Source organism: Haplochromis burtoni, unplaced genomic scaffold (genome assembly GCF_018398535.1).
Source record: "Haplochromis burtoni strain Fernald_Lab_line unplaced genomic scaffold, NCSU_Asbu1 Contig_816, whole genome shotgun sequence".
Taxonomy (NCBI): domain Eukaryota; kingdom Metazoa; phylum Chordata; class Actinopteri; order Cichliformes; family Cichlidae; genus Haplochromis; species Haplochromis burtoni.
In genome coordinates, this window is record NW_024583177.1 from 49,628 (window position 1) to 66,812 (window position 17,185).

At 40.4% G+C, this 17,185-nt stretch overlaps 3 protein-coding genes across 5 annotated transcripts in view; 2 read left to right on the top strand and 1 right to left on the bottom strand.

Moving 5' to 3' along the window:
* Nucleotides 1-5,362, top strand: part of ap4b1 (adaptor related protein complex 4 subunit beta 1) — a gene marked incomplete at its 5' end in the record, with an annotated part of 51,940 nt that extends 46,578 nt beyond the window's left edge. Inside the window, 2 exon segments of the mRNA XM_005950642.3 lie at nt 3,250-3,402; nt 4,632-5,362. Coding sequence (XP_005950704.2) covers nt 3,250-3,402; nt 4,632-5,131 — 653 coding nt within the window.
* A 129-nt stretch (nt 5,363-5,491) lies between these two features.
* Nucleotides 5,492-12,387, top strand: zgc:101663 (alpha-1,3-mannosyl-glycoprotein 4-beta-N-acetylglucosaminyltransferase C). Of its 3 annotated transcripts, none has more exons than XM_005950637.3 (5): nt 5,492-6,012; nt 7,911-8,009; nt 8,241-8,391; nt 9,400-9,654; nt 9,755-12,387. In XM_005950637.3, exons 2-5 carry the CDS (start codon nt 7,914-7,916, stop codon nt 10,648-10,650), a joined length of 1,398 nt encoding a protein of 465 aa, XP_005950699.1. In that variant the 5' UTR covers nt 5,492-6,012; nt 7,911-7,913; the 3' UTR covers nt 10,651-12,387. The 3 variants fall into 3 exon arrangements, with proteins under 3 accessions (XP_005950699.1, XP_005950700.1, XP_005950701.1); XM_005950638.3 differs by having other exon boundaries at nt 5,492-5,900; XM_005950639.3 differs by lacking the exon at nt 7,911-8,009.
* A 25-nt stretch (nt 12,388-12,412) lies between these two features.
* cfap126 (cilia and flagella associated protein 126) overlaps nt 12,413-17,185 on the bottom strand; it is a 20,534-nt gene continuing 15,761 nt past the window's right edge. The window contains exon 5 of the mRNA XM_005950636.3: nt 12,413-13,452. Within this exon, the coding sequence (XP_005950698.1) occupies nt 13,108-13,452 (345 nt within the window). The 3' untranslated portion in view covers nt 12,413-13,107. The remainder of the gene's footprint in view (nt 13,453-17,185) is intronic.

Here is a 17,185-nt window from a genome sequence, read left to right on the forward strand (position 1 = left end):
AAAAGCTTCGAGTAATGAACCGTTTTTCAATACAAGCTTCAGTGCTTCAGAAAGCTTCATTTGGCCATCCATCAGGTCATTTGAATTTTCTTCTGTTCACAGGCAAATGTCCAGTAAATTATGTTTCTTTATGTTACTTTGGTTATACTTACCACGTTTGTCCATTTATTCAGGTCCTATATCTAAACCAGGTGTGTGGGAAGGGCTGCCCCAGTACTTCCTGTTTATATAGGGTCATGAGGTCATTGATTGCATCACTGGGTGTAACCAAATGAAGGGCTTTTCATTATGTATAGTATTATTTATTTTCTTTAAAGTAGCCTTTGAGTTGTATTGTATGCAGTGATTTACTTCTCAGACTATTTAGCTGAGTAAATGAGTTTGTCAATTTCATGCATAATCATATTCCTATTCTTTGTTTAGAATTGCATTGTTTGGTCTGACCTATTTTTTTTTCCAGTGGTAGAGACTAACGAGGTTCAGGTGTGTGTAAAGTCCTGTATAAAGCAAGTGGAATTTTTGCCTACCAGGTTGGTTGGTTGGTTGGTTTTATGGTAGAATGGAGATGCCAGAAATAAAGTATACTTAAAAGAAACTTAAATAGTCTGCTGATGCTGCTTACATTATGCTACCTCACACAGGCTCAAAGCCCACTAGACAAATTAGTACAGTCGCATGAAGTCTTGTGAAAAACTAAGTAGACTCACTAGCTTCTGGAATTGCCTTTTACCAGCAATAACCTTTATAATAATCATTTTCTGTATTATTTGTATTAGTCTCTCATATTACTTAACCATGTTGCATCAGTTCATTGAGCTTTGTGGGCGTTTGTTTATGCATAGCTGTCTTATTGCCCCACCGCAGCATTTCCCTTGAGTTGAGAGCTGGTTCTATTTCTGCCTGTATTGTTGACCAAAACTACACATTATTTCCCATAACAAATCCTCTTTCTATGCTGGGGTAACTGATCACTTTGAGTATTTAAACAAGTAAGTGCTATACATGAGTGTAAAGCCACACTGATCTCACTTTGGAGATGCTCATAAGTCATGATGCTTATTAGTTGTGTGGTAGGTAGTCTAACATGTCTGTAAGTAGGAAGGACAACAAATAAAACCTAAAAACTGCACTAAATATTAAAGAGTCCATGACACCATCTTTATCTGTTAACTTAATTTACTTTAAACATTCATATTTAACTTTCACAGTTTTTATACTGTCACCAAAAAGTTATGTGTATGCACATTTCTAATGGAGCACTGCATTGCAGCGCAGTGTTGCCATGCACTCTGCTTTCACTGCCTCACAAAACACAATGACTAATCTGTCTGCAGGAGGTTATCAAGGTTATTTAACAACACATTGTCATTCGGGTTCAGTTGCTGATATTTTTGCAGTTTTTCTGCTAGAAGGAAATGTCCTCACCTAATGGAAAATGTATGTGTACTGAAAGGAACGGCAGCAATTTCAAGTCTTGTTCTTAAACCAAAATTGAAAATTATTGTGGTATTACAAAATTGGAGCAGTAATAATGGATTGGATTTATATAGCACTTTTCAAGGCACCCAAAGTGCTTTACAATGCCACTATTCATTCACTCTCACACACTGGTGGAGGCAAGCTACGGTTGTAGCCACAGCTGCCCTGGGGCAGACTGACAGAAGCAAGGCTGCCATATTGCGCCATCGGCCCCTCTGGCCAACACCAGTAGGGTAAAGTGTCTTGCCCAAGGACACAAAGACCAGGACAGAGAGCCCAGGGATCGAACCGGCGACCTTCCGGTTACAGATACGATTCCCAACCTCCTGAGCCACGGTCGCTCATTTAGAGATGTGTTGTAGGTTGCACCTCTTTCCCACATATTTAGTGTAAAACTTTGCTGTGACACTTCAGATTCATGTTTCAATTCCATTTTGTTCCTTTTGCACCAGTTCACAACAATATTAGGTAAAGACCCCACAATATTAGACAGAATGTTCCATCAATCAGATAATACTCATAAGCAACTGTTACGGCCCTAGCTGGGCCTCCTCCTGAAGGTGCCTGTATGGGCGTGTCCTACAATCTCTTTTGCCTGAGGTGCCACCTTTCTCTTTTACACAGTTGACTCACATCAGTAATTAAAAGTATTTAAGCCCAGATAAAGGTGAGCTCTGGGCCAGAGTGCCATTTGTGTGGTTGCAACTAGTGAGCTGCTCGGTTGCAGCTAGTGAACTGCTCTTCTTTTTTTTTTTCTTTTTTTTTTTTTGGACTTACTTTTTAATTTATTGACCAATGCTTGAGTTTTGTTTGTTTCCTTAAATGGTGATAGCAGCTTGTCTGTCTCTTTTGCCTTTTTTGCCTCCTTGTCTCCTTTTTCCGACCTGGACACTTTTTGTTACTTTCCCTCATCGCCTTGACCCTTTTACACTTACAACACGGGGTCTTCAGCCAAGATCAGTAAGGCTTAGCTACACCCTACAATAATACAACGCAAACAGAGAAAACCCTCACCTGTCATTATTGTTGTATGATGAGCTGCTTTTTAAAAAAATTTTTTTTATTTATTTATTCCTTTTTTTAGCTTTGGGGAAAATATTCTATGGACTAATGAGACTTGGATGACGTGTTATAACTTTTGTTTTTTTGTTTTTTTTTAATGAAGTTATAACTGATGGAACCATGAAGCCCTGAAGTGGTCCAGGAAGCAAGCCAAAAGTCCAGAAATTACTATATGCACGTAACCCACTTATCCCAAAACCTGCATAACCCAAGTGCACTTGAGCACCTCTGAATGGCTCTAAAAACCCCAACAAAAAACACAAACAATGAAGGATTTGGAGAGACCTAGTCAAAGTCTAGATTTTAATCCTATTGAGATGCTTTGGCATAACCTTAAACATGCTGTTCATGCTGGAAAACCCTGCAGGGTGGCGGAATTAAAACAATCCTACAAAAAGGAGTGGCCAAAATTCCCCCACAGTGATGTGAATGAGTGATTGCCAGTTATCACAAATGCTTTATTGTGGTACCCTTGGCAGCAAGAACTGCAATCAGTTAGTAGGTTTAGGGGTTGTGTGTGTGTGTGTGTGTGTGTGTGTGTGTGTGTGTGTGTGTGTGTGAGTCTGAGAATGTTGTGTTACTATAATTCTTAATAATACTTAAAACCCTCCTTGTCCTTTCAGAATGCCCTGTTGTTTTTTGTTTGGTTGTTTTTTAACCTCATCCTCCCCTTCTTCCTCTCACTTTGTCTCTGTATGTCCTCTCTAGGATCAGACAGTGCCATGCGGTGTTCAGACTCCTCCACTAATGTCCTGGCTTCCAGCATCGCAGCCCCTCTCAGTTTGTCCCTCTCCCCAGCTGTCAGCCCAGAGGACTTTGAGCACCTGTGGCTGCAGCGACAGGCTTTGCATACTGAACGCGGTAATGAAATGGAAGGTTATATTGAAAATTAAAGTCAGAGATTCATAGCTAAAGCTTCCTCTTTATTCGATAGCAAATGTGGTTAAAAGGAGCATGTAGGCCTCCTAAAAATCTTTAACAAGAGTGTGAAATCTCCATTGGTGGAATATACCAATTCCTCCAAAGTAATGTGTATATACTCAATTACAAATCTGATATACTTTAGATTTGATTAGTGTCAAGCTGTGGCAAATTGATGTTTGAAAGGCTCACAACTGTGTGATAAAGGTCTGAAACCCACACTGCATGTTAGAATGTGTCAGGATGTATTGTAGCTCAGATAGTTAAGATATTCCCATGAGAACACTGCCCTCAGTTAAAAGGGAAATAAGACAACAAAACTGAAACTTTTGGCTGTAAAAGCACTTAATTATACCTAACTGTACCTAATTATACCGAACAAAAATGTTCTGGTTCATCAGTATGGGTTATCGAATAACATGAGAGATCATAACTCTTTTTTGTCATTGCACAGTCATACTTAGCATGATGGTACAATGAAATTGGAAAACTGTCCCACGTCAGCACTAAACACAACAAAACACAACACAAAGTGGATAAAAACTGCAAAAAAGGTATGAATAATGAGTGCATAGATTCATGATGGAAAATGCTTGTTTTACTCATGTAAGAAGAATGAATTTATTGATACAACTTTCAAATATGAACGTGGTTTGTTCGTTTTCTGTACATTTAGATGACAATTAGTTTCTTGAGAAAATAGCCAGGATATTTAAACCATTATTGAAAATTATAGTTAAATACTGTTTGTACATTACAGCATGAGCAATGATGAACTTGTAATAATAATAGTTATCATTTATTATTATTCATTTACCTTTTTTATCATATGGTGATCATCTGCAGTGACCTCACCACAAGTATTGTGTGTGAGAGAAAACCTCCGGCTTCAGATGGCTTTAAATGTCAGAGTCAGACAGCTTCTTTTTTTTTTTTTCTTTCTTGACTCTGAGTGAGTAATAAGGTCTCCAGCACATAGATTTAGAAAATAAAATAATTTTTTAAAATTTATGATTTCTCTTGTTTCATGAACATTTGACATTTAGATGAGATGATGATGAGATGAGATAGACTTTATTTGTCAGTTGCAGGTCTTTTACCCACAGTTTTTACAGTGTTTCTCCACATTTAAAAGCTATCGTTGTGACTTCTTGTGTTGTTGTGACAAGGTGCTGAGAAAATAGAGGAGGTTGACTGTGCGTGGATAGAAGAATGTGTCCGGTGTCCAGCAGTACTTCAGTGTTCTCCCCAAAGCCTCCAAGCTGCCATGCAGCTGGTCAATATCCAGACGCTGGCGTTCACGCCACAGCATATGCTGCCCTGGAGGGTCTACCTGTACACACACACCCAGCGCTCCCACTCCATGGACGCACCCAACACTACGCTCATACTGGGGGAGCTGCTATGTACTGGAGAAGCCAATCAGAAATCAGGAGTAAAAAAAGGCACAGCTGACAGTGAAGCTGGAGCAGAGGGGAAAGAAGACCAACTGGTGAGAAAGGAAATGGATGCAACAGCTGACAGGCTGAGGGTGAGCGAAGATGGACAGGAAGAGGAGGAGGGAATAAAAGTGATTCTCAATCAGCAACCAAAAGATGATGACGCTCTGAGACAGTTTCTCACAATCCTTATCACTGTACTGAACACACTGTCCTCAGAGAAAGATTAAAAATAGACTTTTCCCCTTTGATCTACATCTTTCCAAATTCATTCATTTGTCACACTGCCTGGGCCTAACAGCATGTTGAAGGAGTAAACACATTCAAAACTGGTCCAACTTTATGAAGCATTGTTATTCTAATAAAACAGGAAAGTACAAGCAACTGACAGTTACTACCCCCTTTTAAGAGAAAACTACCAAAAAGTTGTAAGGTAAACTCAGGGGATTTTTTTTTTTTAAGCCCAGTTCAGGCTATGTTTGGCCTTATGGGGGCACTATTGTGGATCAGTCCCAATGCACCAAAAGCGGCTGATAAATACTGTTTACCTACAAACACATACAGTGATGATGTTATCTTACCTACCCATGGTGTGCTGCTTTATTATTGTAGTTTATTTGATGCTAGATTGCGTTTGATATGATTTTTAAAATGTTAGTTGGCTGATGAGAAAATGCAAGAGAAATAGAAAATAATTTAAAAATGACTAAGAACTTATAAAATAAAGGAAACCTGTGTATCTGTCTTTTGCTTTTGTGTCAACAATAGCTCAGGGCGTTTGCTTTAATTTCCTGGTGTAGTTCTAAAGAATGTGGCCGCCTTTGAACGTAAGCGGTTGGCTGTCGTCCGACCGTGACGCCACACCTGGTTGGCGTACAGCCTCTGCTACTTGGAGTCGCCTGTTGAGCGTCGGGGACTATAGGTCGAAATACACGTGCAGAATGCGGCAGTACTGGTTTATATGCATGGGTTCCAAGGGGCGAGTCATTTTTCATTTCCGTGAGTGCCTTTTCTGACTTTCGGTGCGTTGTACTGTAAGTATTATCACGCCGTGACTGCAACTCGTTCACTAACTGTTATCCATCGAGCTGAGGACAACCGGCGGAGGGAGGTGAGTGGAGATACCGGTCAGGCACAAGTTTATTAGCTTTATAATTTATGTTCCGACTCACAGCAGCTGCTTTTTGTTTTCAGTGACGGGATGGATGGATGCCTGGTTTAGCTCATTTACTGTACCTTCTGCTAACTCTTTATTTGGACTCTTCTCATTTACCGTAGCTGTGGGTTCATACAAGACTTTTCGGTGTGGCTGTGTTTGTGTTATGAGAGACGGTTGGAAATCATTGCTAAACCCTATTGACATGGCTTTTTTTAAAGCCTGATCGCGCAGAGACGGTAGCAAGAAAAAAATCTCCCGGATTTCTTAACTTGAAATATCTTCTACGGAAGTCACTTGTTTGTAGACACTATCTGAAAACGTTCCATAGGACTGGCTAGTTTTCTTGCGGTACCTTCAAATTATTAGTGCTGTTTAAGGTAAAACACACGGACAGCTCTCTATACTCTGTCATTTTTGGGTAACTGCGGTTTCGTCGTTCTGTTCGGGAAGCGTTTGTTTCAGCGAGCGTTACATTGCAAAAATCAAAGAGGAGACCGCGTACTAATTATAGATGAGGTGGCCTCGGCTATAATTGGTATCTTCTATGAAGTGACCCTGTACTCGTTGACAAAACAAAGGCATTTTAAAAATCTAAGTAAAGCTTGTCCTCTAGCCTGGCTCTAAGGATTAGTCTGACATGAGACTACGCAACGCTTTTCATATCTCCTTACTTGTCCTTACTTCTCAGTGCGTTTAAAAAAACAAAAGAGTAGGGCAGCCTGGCTATAAACCTCATTCTTATCATCTACAGTGTTTGTTTACTGCTTCCCTGTAACCTCTCTGCCCTTTCCTCCGTTTAGAACTCGGAAACAATGTAACCAAACAAGAAGAAAAAAGGTTACAGTAACAGTCGACACTGGCAGAAACTCCGTCTGAGGGAGACTGCTATGTAATGGCTGTAGGAAATATTCAGACAAGGGAAAAATTAAAGGGGGGGAAGCTGAATAAATAATAAACAGTTGCTGCAGATGGTTTTGCTCGAGTAGATTTAGGTAGTTAGGATACAGTGCCATAAAGGCTGAGCCTGCCACATGAGTTTGTCTCAAACTTTAACAGATTGCTCAGCGGGCTTGTGTTTGAAATGAGTTTTTTGCATTTAAATACATCAGTACAAATAAATTGTCTGTAGCTAAAACAATTAGTTATAGTCACACTTCACTGAGTGGGTTGACTGAAAGGGCTTTATGCTGTGGCCTTCAGTCACCGGATCTCAACCCAAATGGGATTTCTTACAGTGTTTAACATCACCAAAATGCCAAATCAACACTTATCTGCTGGAGGAGTGGTGTTCATCCTTTTGTGCCACATTCTAGTACTAAATACCTGTAGCCAAACTGAACTGTGTTTTTACTGTGATCAAGTAGAACTAGACCACTGACAATTAATATCTTAAAAAACATTAACATTAGAAAGAAAATTTATCAGGGTCAGTCAGCACTCTGTGTCATCACTGTTTCACATAGCCCCACAGAAAGCTCACTTATTGAACTTTCACCAAGTTCCAGCACTGGTAAAAGATGAGATAAAATGAGAAATGTACTGAATGGGACAATTTTGTTTCTTGTCCTGAACTGTAAGTGGTTCTCAATGTGCATCTCTATAGAATATGTTAAAGGGCTTTTGCAACTTGCGACACAGGGTTATTTACACCAGAGCAACAGTGTTCAGTAAAACTGTATCTGATGCATACAAAGTGTATATATGAGACTCTAAGTTACAACAACACACTCAGTTCCGTGTAACCTGTGTCCAAGCCTTCTGAATCATTAACTATTGGCCGAATTATTTACAGTTGTACTGCGTCACACACCAGCATAATGGATGGAATATCACGTATGTGTTTGTGATAGGAAATGCGGATTCATTCGAAGAAGAAGAATATTGTTGTGGCAGTGCTGCTTGTCATTGGGGGATTATACTTCATTAACCATTCGGACTTCCTTCTGGCTGTAAGAACACACCTACACATAGAATATTTGAGTTATTTTTCAAACTGTGCACCTTACTTACTTGGAGGTAGACTTGTATAAGTCACCATCCCTGTAACTGCACTTGCTCTCATCTTGCTTTGCAAAGTAACAAAGATAGTGCATTGTCTCACTCATCAACGTGTATATTCTAATCAGACAATAATCATGTTTTTGTCTTTTGGGTTTGTTTTTGTTGTTGTTGTTTTGCAGGTCTTTGCAAGGTCACCTGAAATAGTTCTTAATGAGTTAACATGGCAAGCAGACAGACCGGTTAGTATGGAGTCCTGGATTGACCAGGCAGATTATCTGAGTTTCAATGTGTCCTATCAGCTGCTTGCTGGAGTGCTACCTACTCAACAGAGTGAGTCTCCACACTTTGTTCTCATTATTATAATAAGGCTGCTGCTGCCTTTTCAAACTGTAAAAAAAAAAAAAAGAAATTGCAAAAAGTCACGTAGAGAAATAATGACAGCACTTTCCGGTGTTGTTCTCTAACTTATGGAAACTATGGAATGCGTTTTTTCACTGTCACTTGCATATTCCTATTTGTATGAGCAGTTGTGCCTTATTTTGTATTCAAAGGAGCTTGCAAAGAAAAGCGTCTGGACTTCTTTAAGTTGCTTGAAGACGTTTCACCTCTCATCCGAGAAGCTTCTTCAGTTCTAAGGTCAAATGGGGGGAGTCCCAGATTTAAACCGCCTCTGTTCAAAGATCTTTGAACAGAGGCGGTGGTTTACGACACCAACTCTCTGCCATCTATAATCCAGTTTTGAGTTCCCTCCCCAGACGCCTTAATGCCCACTCACATCCTGGGCCATCTGACTTCAGGAATTCACATGATAAGGTGGGGCCAGGTTTCACAATGAGCTCACCTGAAACTCTGGCTGATTGGGACCCACACCCAGTTTCACACCTTGGCTCAGGCGATTAGAGGATCATCAGGGGGTCCTTTTGTCCCTCTGTGGGGGGTTACTCCCACTAGGTTTAAATCTGGGACTCCCCACCATTTGACCCTTAGAACTGAAGAAGCTTCTCGGATTAGAGGTGAAACGTCTTCAAGCAACTTAAAGAAGTCCAGACGCTTTTCTTTGCAAGCTCCTTTGACTACGATGACCTGGATGATTGAGAACCTTCACAGACTTATTTTGTATTATTTTGGTATTTATGTCATGCATTTATTGCTTTTATTTCAATGCTAATTCTCCTTTTTTTGTTTTACTTTTATTTACTCACAGTCTGAAGGTGTTACCATGCTGAATTTCATACCACATTATTTAATAATTGTTATCAGAAATACTTTTTAACCTCAGCTTTAGATTTGAAATGGCATAAAACCCTTCACTTTTTTTCCTTTTTCTTTCGGCTTCAGAGTATTTATCTGTTGGATTATCCTCAGTAAAGAGGAAGAAGGGCAGCTATCTGGTCCCCACATTGAAATCCATCTTCTCCCAGTCGTCTCCTGAGGAGCACTCCTTCATGGTGGTGGTAGTGCTGCTAGCAGATTTCGACGTCAGCTGGAGAGTCGACACTGTGAAGGAGATCAAATCAGCTTTTGCCTCTGAGTTGGAAAAAGGCCACATTTTGGTCATCCATGTTCCCCAGGACTGGTACCCTCCGATTACAGGTGCAGCTCACATGCGATCATCCCTAGTGTACATATTCATTCACATACAGTTTGAATGGTTTTTTTTTCCTGTGATACAAATCTGTCTGGTTCTCTGTAGGTCTGAAGAGGAATTTCAACGATGCTCCAGAAAGGGTGACGTTCCGCTCCAAGCAGAACCTGGATTATTCCTTCCTCATCCACTACTGTGCAGGTCTTGGACGGTATTACCTCCAGCTAGAGGATGATGTGTTCTCTGCAAAAAACTTCCTCACAACCATTAAAAAGCGAGTTGAGGAGCAAGAAGGAAAGAAGTTCACCTGGGCAACGTTGGAATTCTCTGCCCTCGGCTATATTGGTAAACTCTACAAATCAGCCCATCTTCCTCTTCTGGCTCGCTTCCTCTTCATCTTTTACCAGGAAATGCCCTGTGACTGGTTGATGACTCACTTCCGAGAGGTGATGACTCAAAAGGAGACCATCCTTTTCAAACCCTCGCTGTTTCAACACATGGGAACTTTCTCCTCATTTCAAGGCACATACAATAAGCTGAAAGACAAGGATTTTGAGGAGGATGTCTATACCAATCCTTCAGCTGAAGTTTACTCTGACATGTCCACCTATCAGAAGCACTTCCCCAAGCTGGCCTGGGATGCTGGCGAAGGATTCTTCTGGGGCCGCACCCCAGAAAAAGGAAATTGCCTGACTGTAGTGTTTACTGAACCTACTGTGGTGACAGGGATATTTGTAGAAACAGGTTCAGGAGGCAAAGACATCCTGGAGTCAGGTGAGGTGGAGATGGGTCACAATGTGGTGGCCACAGACAAAGAGAAGAGTTGTACAGAGTTTGAGTCAGTGGGAACATTTGAGAATGGAAAGTTTAAAATGCAGGAGATGGATAAAAAGTACAGCTCAGCCTCTTCGTGTCTGAAGATAAAGGTCACAGCTACTCAGAAGGACTGGTTGATCATTACGAAAATCAGAATCACCACAAAGCTGACTGTACCTCATCAATAGACATAGATGTTAGTTCTTCCTGGCAGATTAAAAACTATTTTGATCAAAATCTGACAAACTGAACTTGGGACTTGTGTGCCTTGTTAAAATGTTTTATTTATCAAACATCAACTAAGTGCTCTAAGCAAATTGTCACTTTGAAGCAAGTTTGACCAAACTTTGTGATGACATGTTGTCTCTTCACAGAATCAAAGAGCTATAAGCAGACAACCAACTCCATGTGTTGTATGTATGTATGTATTGTTAATGCATTTGGGTAATTGCATTGTGTGTGAAACTGCACTCATCATTAACTCATTGTTTTAAAATGAAGACGAGAGAAAACCCATGTGCTTATTATGAAACCTATTGACTGTAGGTTGAAACCTACGGTCAATATGTAGTCAATGCTTGTGATGGCTAGCTGACATATTACTTGTTTGTCTCCCCTCACCAGTATCAGGCTTGCTATGGCCTTTCGCACCAGCAGCCTAATTCAAACCTCAGGCCAGATCTATAAATAGTGTACATCTGTCACATGTTACAACAACTACACAGTTGTTGAGACGGGACAGACGCCGGGTCCCATTTGCAGTCTGATCTTTCTGTCTGTCTTTCTTTTTTTTTTCTTTTTTTTTTTTTTTAAATAGGAATTTTTGCTTTCTTAAATACCTCAGCTCCTTTTTCCAATAAGTACATATGTTTTTATTTAATTCTGCGGGGTGCACTATAAAGGGTAATGGGTTAACAAGGTATGTTGAGTTTTCAATATCACAAAAGCAGTACACTGGGTTCTTTCTGTTGGCTCACAGGATTAAAAGTCTGGGTTCAAATGTGCCAACTGAAAGTTTTATTTGGAGTTTATATGTTCTCCTTGTGTCTGTGTAGGTTCTCTTTGGGCACCGTAGCTTCTTCCTACAGTCCAAAGACATGCACGTTAGGTTAACTTTTGGTTGTAAATTTTCTGCAGGTGTGAATGTGAGCATGAGTCATTGACCATTTTTCTGTTGGTCTTGTGATGGACTGGTAACCAGCTCAGGTGACTCTTGGCTTCAGGCTCCCATGCCCAAATCTAAATCTGATAAACAGTTAAGAGGATGAATGGATCCCTTGACTAGATTAAATTTATATTGCACATCTAACTTGCTTCAGACCAGTTTACACTCTTTTGCATTAAACTGGGCTGATAAAAGCATGCCAAAGTATCCTTGGGTAAGATACTGAATCCTGATGTATTCATTTGATTGTGAGTGGGTGTGAATGTTACATAGAAAGCGGTTGAACACTGATGTATAAATGGGTAAATGAGACATCTTGTATAAAGTGCTCGAGTAGATAAATGCTACATAAGAACTAGTCTATTTACCTTTCCTGCATGCAGAGTTAGCCACTGTGGCAACCTGTTGTGAATAACAGAGCAGACAAAAGTAGCTATTTCTCTCTGAGAGAAAGTGTCCATCCATTAGCCACCTGTTGAACAGCATGTTTTTAACACAGCCCAACAAAGATATGCACTGAAGACACAAAGGTATGTCTTTCCACTGAAACTTGCATTCATTCAGCTAATTAGACAAATCTGTTCCACTTTTAGAATATATAACGGATAATAATCAGTGAGATTAATTTCACTTTAATTTGGCTAAAAACTAAATTTCTGCATCTACTTCTTCGTAGGGCAGTAATTAAAGTTTATAGTGTAAAAAGTAGATTAAAAATATTCTGTGAGAATGCCCCTCTTGCCTTTTTTTTTTTTTTTTTTGGGCACTGCCAATTTTCATTTCATGGTCACATGCCCTGCTTCTGGATTGAATTATGAAGTATCCAATCAACCCATTTCGTGTAATAAATGAACACATACCCCGTCTTCTGGGAGCACCCACAGATTCCAAATTAATACAGTCTGGATTAACAAAGATGGAGGATAAACACCACAGTATTTGCCAAAAACTCTGACTTCATCCGTTCATGGTTTGATATAGTGGGAGACAAAAATGGGCTGCTTACAATTTCCCAATGATTAGCTTTATAAAACAGAACCCAGTGTATACAAAGCTTTACAAATGTGACAGACTAAAGCTGCAAAATGCTGCTGAACCTACCACTAACCAACAGCGTGTGTGAGAGAACAATGTATTTTATTCTTCTCCATCATTCAGTAATGCTGGAACTCATTACACTGGTCAGCTGATGGAACAATAAGAGATTCTTGATTGGAGTGTCAACTTGACAAAAAAAAAATCAGATTAGAGGTAAAAGGCACAGGAGAAGTGAAGGGCTGATATAGTGGGCAGTTTGAGTGCAATCAGTAACATTTCAGGCAACACCAATAACATTTCCTTGTATTACCATTTTTTTCCTTTCCATAATTCACATGCTGAAAATGGATTCATTACAACTGGTCAACATTACTATTGTTCAGGTGTATTTATTTTTATAGGTTTCTGTCATTTTCTGATGCACTGAGAAACAAAGGACTGTTCACAGGTCTTGCTGTATCTTTCTCTGTCTCTGCTCGATGGATGCTTGTGATGGCTGGCTGACTGCTTTTGCTGACATATTTCTTGTTTGTCTCCCCTCACCAGTATCAGGCCTGATATGGTTTTTCTCCACAGCAGCCTGATTCAAAGCTGAATTCTTTTCAGCTGCAGAGCAATGGCTAGGCAGCCTGTCATTTCCTGTAGCTTGTTCTGTTGCTGCCTGTGAGCCTGCCCGGTTCTGGTTGGTAGTTCTGTCACTCCCAGTAGTGGACCAATTCTGAGAAGCTGGTCGGGCTTCAGCTGCAGCAGACTGGGTGGCATCATCCTGCAGTACTTTCAAACTGGTCTGAAAAGGATTGAAACAGAAGCTGAAACATTTAAATTCACTATACTTTTTAATGGTACTGCTGTTAAATGAAAACAAAGTGCTTTAAAAATTCTGCATTCTTTATAATGTCAGGGCCCTGTTCCAGGAAGCAGATTCAAACTCTGAGTTTAAAAACAAATTGATCAACTCTGAGTTTCTTGTTCAACCTGATTTAAACACATGCGTTAGTTGAAAAAGATCAATGTGACCAATTACCACATAGTTTGTAACGTACAGTAAATGTTCGCAGTGTAAGAAAACTAACTGACAGCATTACTGTCTACAGAATTACAGAGATGGAGTCTATAGATTTGATTCTGAGCTGATAATAAATCTGTGACGTAGTCACTGTCGCTGAGAGCTGAATAACTGTGAAAGCAGTAATGTTAAGTACAAAAATAATTAAGCAAACCAATGTTTCATGAAAATTGTAGAATTCGGCAAATGAATTCTCACATCTTTGCAACTTTATTAATGAAGAACTGAATTATCATGTTAGTCACCTGGTTAAAATGCAGCAGAAGGTGAGGACTCAGAGAGAAAATCAAGTTTTCTGAGTTTGTTAAAGAAAACCTGTCATCGAACAGATTAAGTTCAAAGATTGGTAGCACTACAATCTTAAGCACAGCAACTCCACTCACAGTGAGCACCTATGCAAGGCCTAATCTCTCTAAGGTAAGAGCTCAGCTCAGGGATTGCGCATTTGCCTGACCAATATTGCACCCAGTAGGCATAAAAGCAAACCCAAAATAAAAAAATCAGTTTTAAAATGTGACCGTACTCTAAAACCAACTTGGGAGGAAAATGCAAAAAAAAGGAGGAGGAAAAAACAGTGACAAATTCACATGTGCAGCCTGTCCTGTAGCAGGCAATACAATATATATTACATTGCACTGCATAAATATCCTTTTTTTTAACGTCAAATATATTAAATTAACATACCTCCAGCTAACTACTATGTTTGCTGCACAACTTGCTTGTGGTCTTATAAAATCACTACTAAAAACATGAAATACAGGGTGGGCCATTTATATGGATACACCGTACACTGCAAGAAACAAATAAGCTAAAGGAATTCAGTTTATAACTGTTTGCTTTTCTTTAAGAACTAGTCCTGGTAGACAACTTGTGCTTTTTAATTATTCTTCTTTTTACTCCCTCTCAGTACTAATATTGATTTAGAAGTTTTCATAGACTTGGCTTAAACACACTAGCAGGGCTGAAGTCATCCACAGAACTGCCTTCATTCTTGGCACAGTGTTCCTACTGTAACTGTTATAGCGCAGCTGTAGTCACCAGATAATGTTAAATGCCAAAAACTGTGTGTCACACACAGAAAACTGACATAAAGTAAGCACATCTAATCAGTAACCCCCAATATAAAGGAATACTTTTTAACATTTTTACATTCTTAACTTGCTGACATTTGCTAATGTCAGTGACCATGAGCCACGGACGGAAGTGTGACTGTAGCATTAAAAGTCTTTACTACCACTTACTATGTGCACAAGAGTAGGAAAGGGGGGGGGGACTAGTCTTAGCTGAACTAAGGTCTGGGCACATGCTCTTTTGACTGATGTTGGATATACTAGTTTAATCAAATTCATCTTGGAGCCAGACCGATATCCACCTATTACAAATATATTTCATACTTAATAAGTCCCAATAGGTTGCAAGCAATTAGTCAGCTTTAGTTACTGATGTGCATATCAAATATATAAGGCTGGCCCTTCATTTGCACAATAACTCCAAAGTTAGAAACATCCTGTTTCAAAGAGATGCTGAAAAGATTCATGAAGTTATTACTTCCAGGCTTGACAACTCAAAGTAATTCAGCAGACTGCCATAAAGGCTCCCTGAACAAAAAGCTCCCAGTTGATTCAGAAAGCTGCAGCAACAGTTCTGACAGGGACTGGGATTAAGTAGGATTTCAGGAATGTAAAGTAATTTTACCCTTCCAAAACATAACTTTTATTCAGTGCCCTACTGGCTTTGAACCAATTCTCATACTTCAGGATGCAGAGAGCAGAAAGAGGCCCAAAGGATTTTATTCAGAACTGTGGAAGCAGAATCAGTCTCATTGCTGTCAGGGTATGATGAGGTGGAGGAAGGCCAGATATCAGAGCAAGAAGTTGAAAGCTAAGAGGAAGACATATCATCTTTTGAAGAGCCTGAGCAGGGACAGTGTGACAGATGTACCATCTGTAATATTAAGAACTGTTTAATGTAGGACTCTGAAGCTTTTAGCCATTATTATATCTAGAAGGGGGAATAAGAACCCTTTCAGTGTCAAAGGTTTGTGGAAACCAAGTGTGATGTGCAGACACTTGGAGACAAGATCATCTTAAATAAAAGCGGGTGGTTTATTAGATTGAACTTCCAAGAACAAAAACTGAGCATGAAAATACAAAAGAAACTAAAAACCTTGGATTACACAACCTAAACTGGGAAAATACTCAGAGGTACAAGGGGCTAGATAACACTGAGGGAAACTGAACAGATAAACAAAGGGAGACTGACACAACACATACACAATATATACACAGGAGGATGAGTAGGGGAGGGCTGGGAAAAACAACAGGGACAAATTAGACAGAGGAAGCAAAACGGAACATTTAGCACGCAAGACAAGGGACTATCAAAATAAAACAGGAAAGATAAGCACACAGAATTAAGACACACAAGCCTGACAAAAGCATCAGAAACATGATAGCCTTAACATGGAAGGTACTAAAGGATGAAACCCAGAGATGAGACAAAGGGAAGAGTAAGTTCACAATTAAGCCTAAAGTTATTTATGACTAAACTGGAGACCTCAAAGCCCACTTCTCCAAATCAAAACAACAATGAATGAAATTATAGATTCAAAGGTTGATGGGTCATCAACCCCAAACCATGATATTCAGTTGAATTCTCATGAAACATTCTGGAGCAAAACATTCTTCAGCATATCTGTGGTTACTGAATGGCTCAGATAACCTAGGATCAGAATTTAGTCTTTTCAAGTTATAATAGTTATTATTTAATAGTTGGAAGTTTTATTGTCTTGTAACTGATAAACAGGAAAAGAATAAAGCCCTGTGGAAAGTCAGGGCTTTATTCTGCTCTTAAAGCCACTTAAACATAATGCAACAAGGCTGCCATGGAAAAATGATTCCCTTCACAGGCTAGTGTCCTGGGCCCTGTTTCAGGAAGCCGGTTTGGAAAACTCAGAGTGAAAAACGAGCATATGAGAGCATGAGGGGGGGAATGGATGTTTGTGTCTGTGTGTGCCTGTATGTCTGTGTCTATATGTCAGGTTGGGTATCAGACGCCACCTCTCTGGGGACACCTCAGGCCCTCCAAGGTTTGGAGGCCTATCTCCACCTACCACCACTTCCCCTGCCGGTGGCGGACTCCCTCAGGTGTCGGTGCGTTGGTGGTTCTTTGTGTCTGGGGGTGGGCGTCCAGGTACACACCGGCTCACTCCTTGGCGGCCGCTTATCGGGGCCTGGAGCCTGGGGCTCGCTCGGGCCCCTTCGGGGGTGGGGTGCCCCCGGCCTCTCGGCCTGGGGCTCGGTCACTCAGGCACAGCTGGCGGCCGGCGGAGCTCATGGGCGCGTCACTGCAACTCCCCCTGGCTTCTGCTCCGCGGCTGCTGAGTGAACCCTCATCTGGGACTCTCCTCAGCTCTTACTGGAACAGTGGCGCGGCTGCCCCTCTGTTGGTCTTC

Excerpts from the sequence above, each read along its gene's own strand:
- zgc:101663 (XM_005950637.3), top strand. The coding sequence starts at position 7,914 with ATGCGGATTCATTCGAAGAAGAAGAATATTGTTGTGGCAGTGCTGCTT. Across the intron at positions 8,010-8,240 it reads ATTCGGACTTCCTTCTGGCT|GTCTTTGCAAGGTCACCTGA; the intron begins GTAAGAACACAC and ends GTTGTTTTGCAG. Across the intron at positions 8,392-9,399 it reads AGTGCTACCTACTCAACAGA|AGTATTTATCTGTTGGATTA; the intron begins GTGAGTCTCCAC and ends TTTCGGCTTCAG.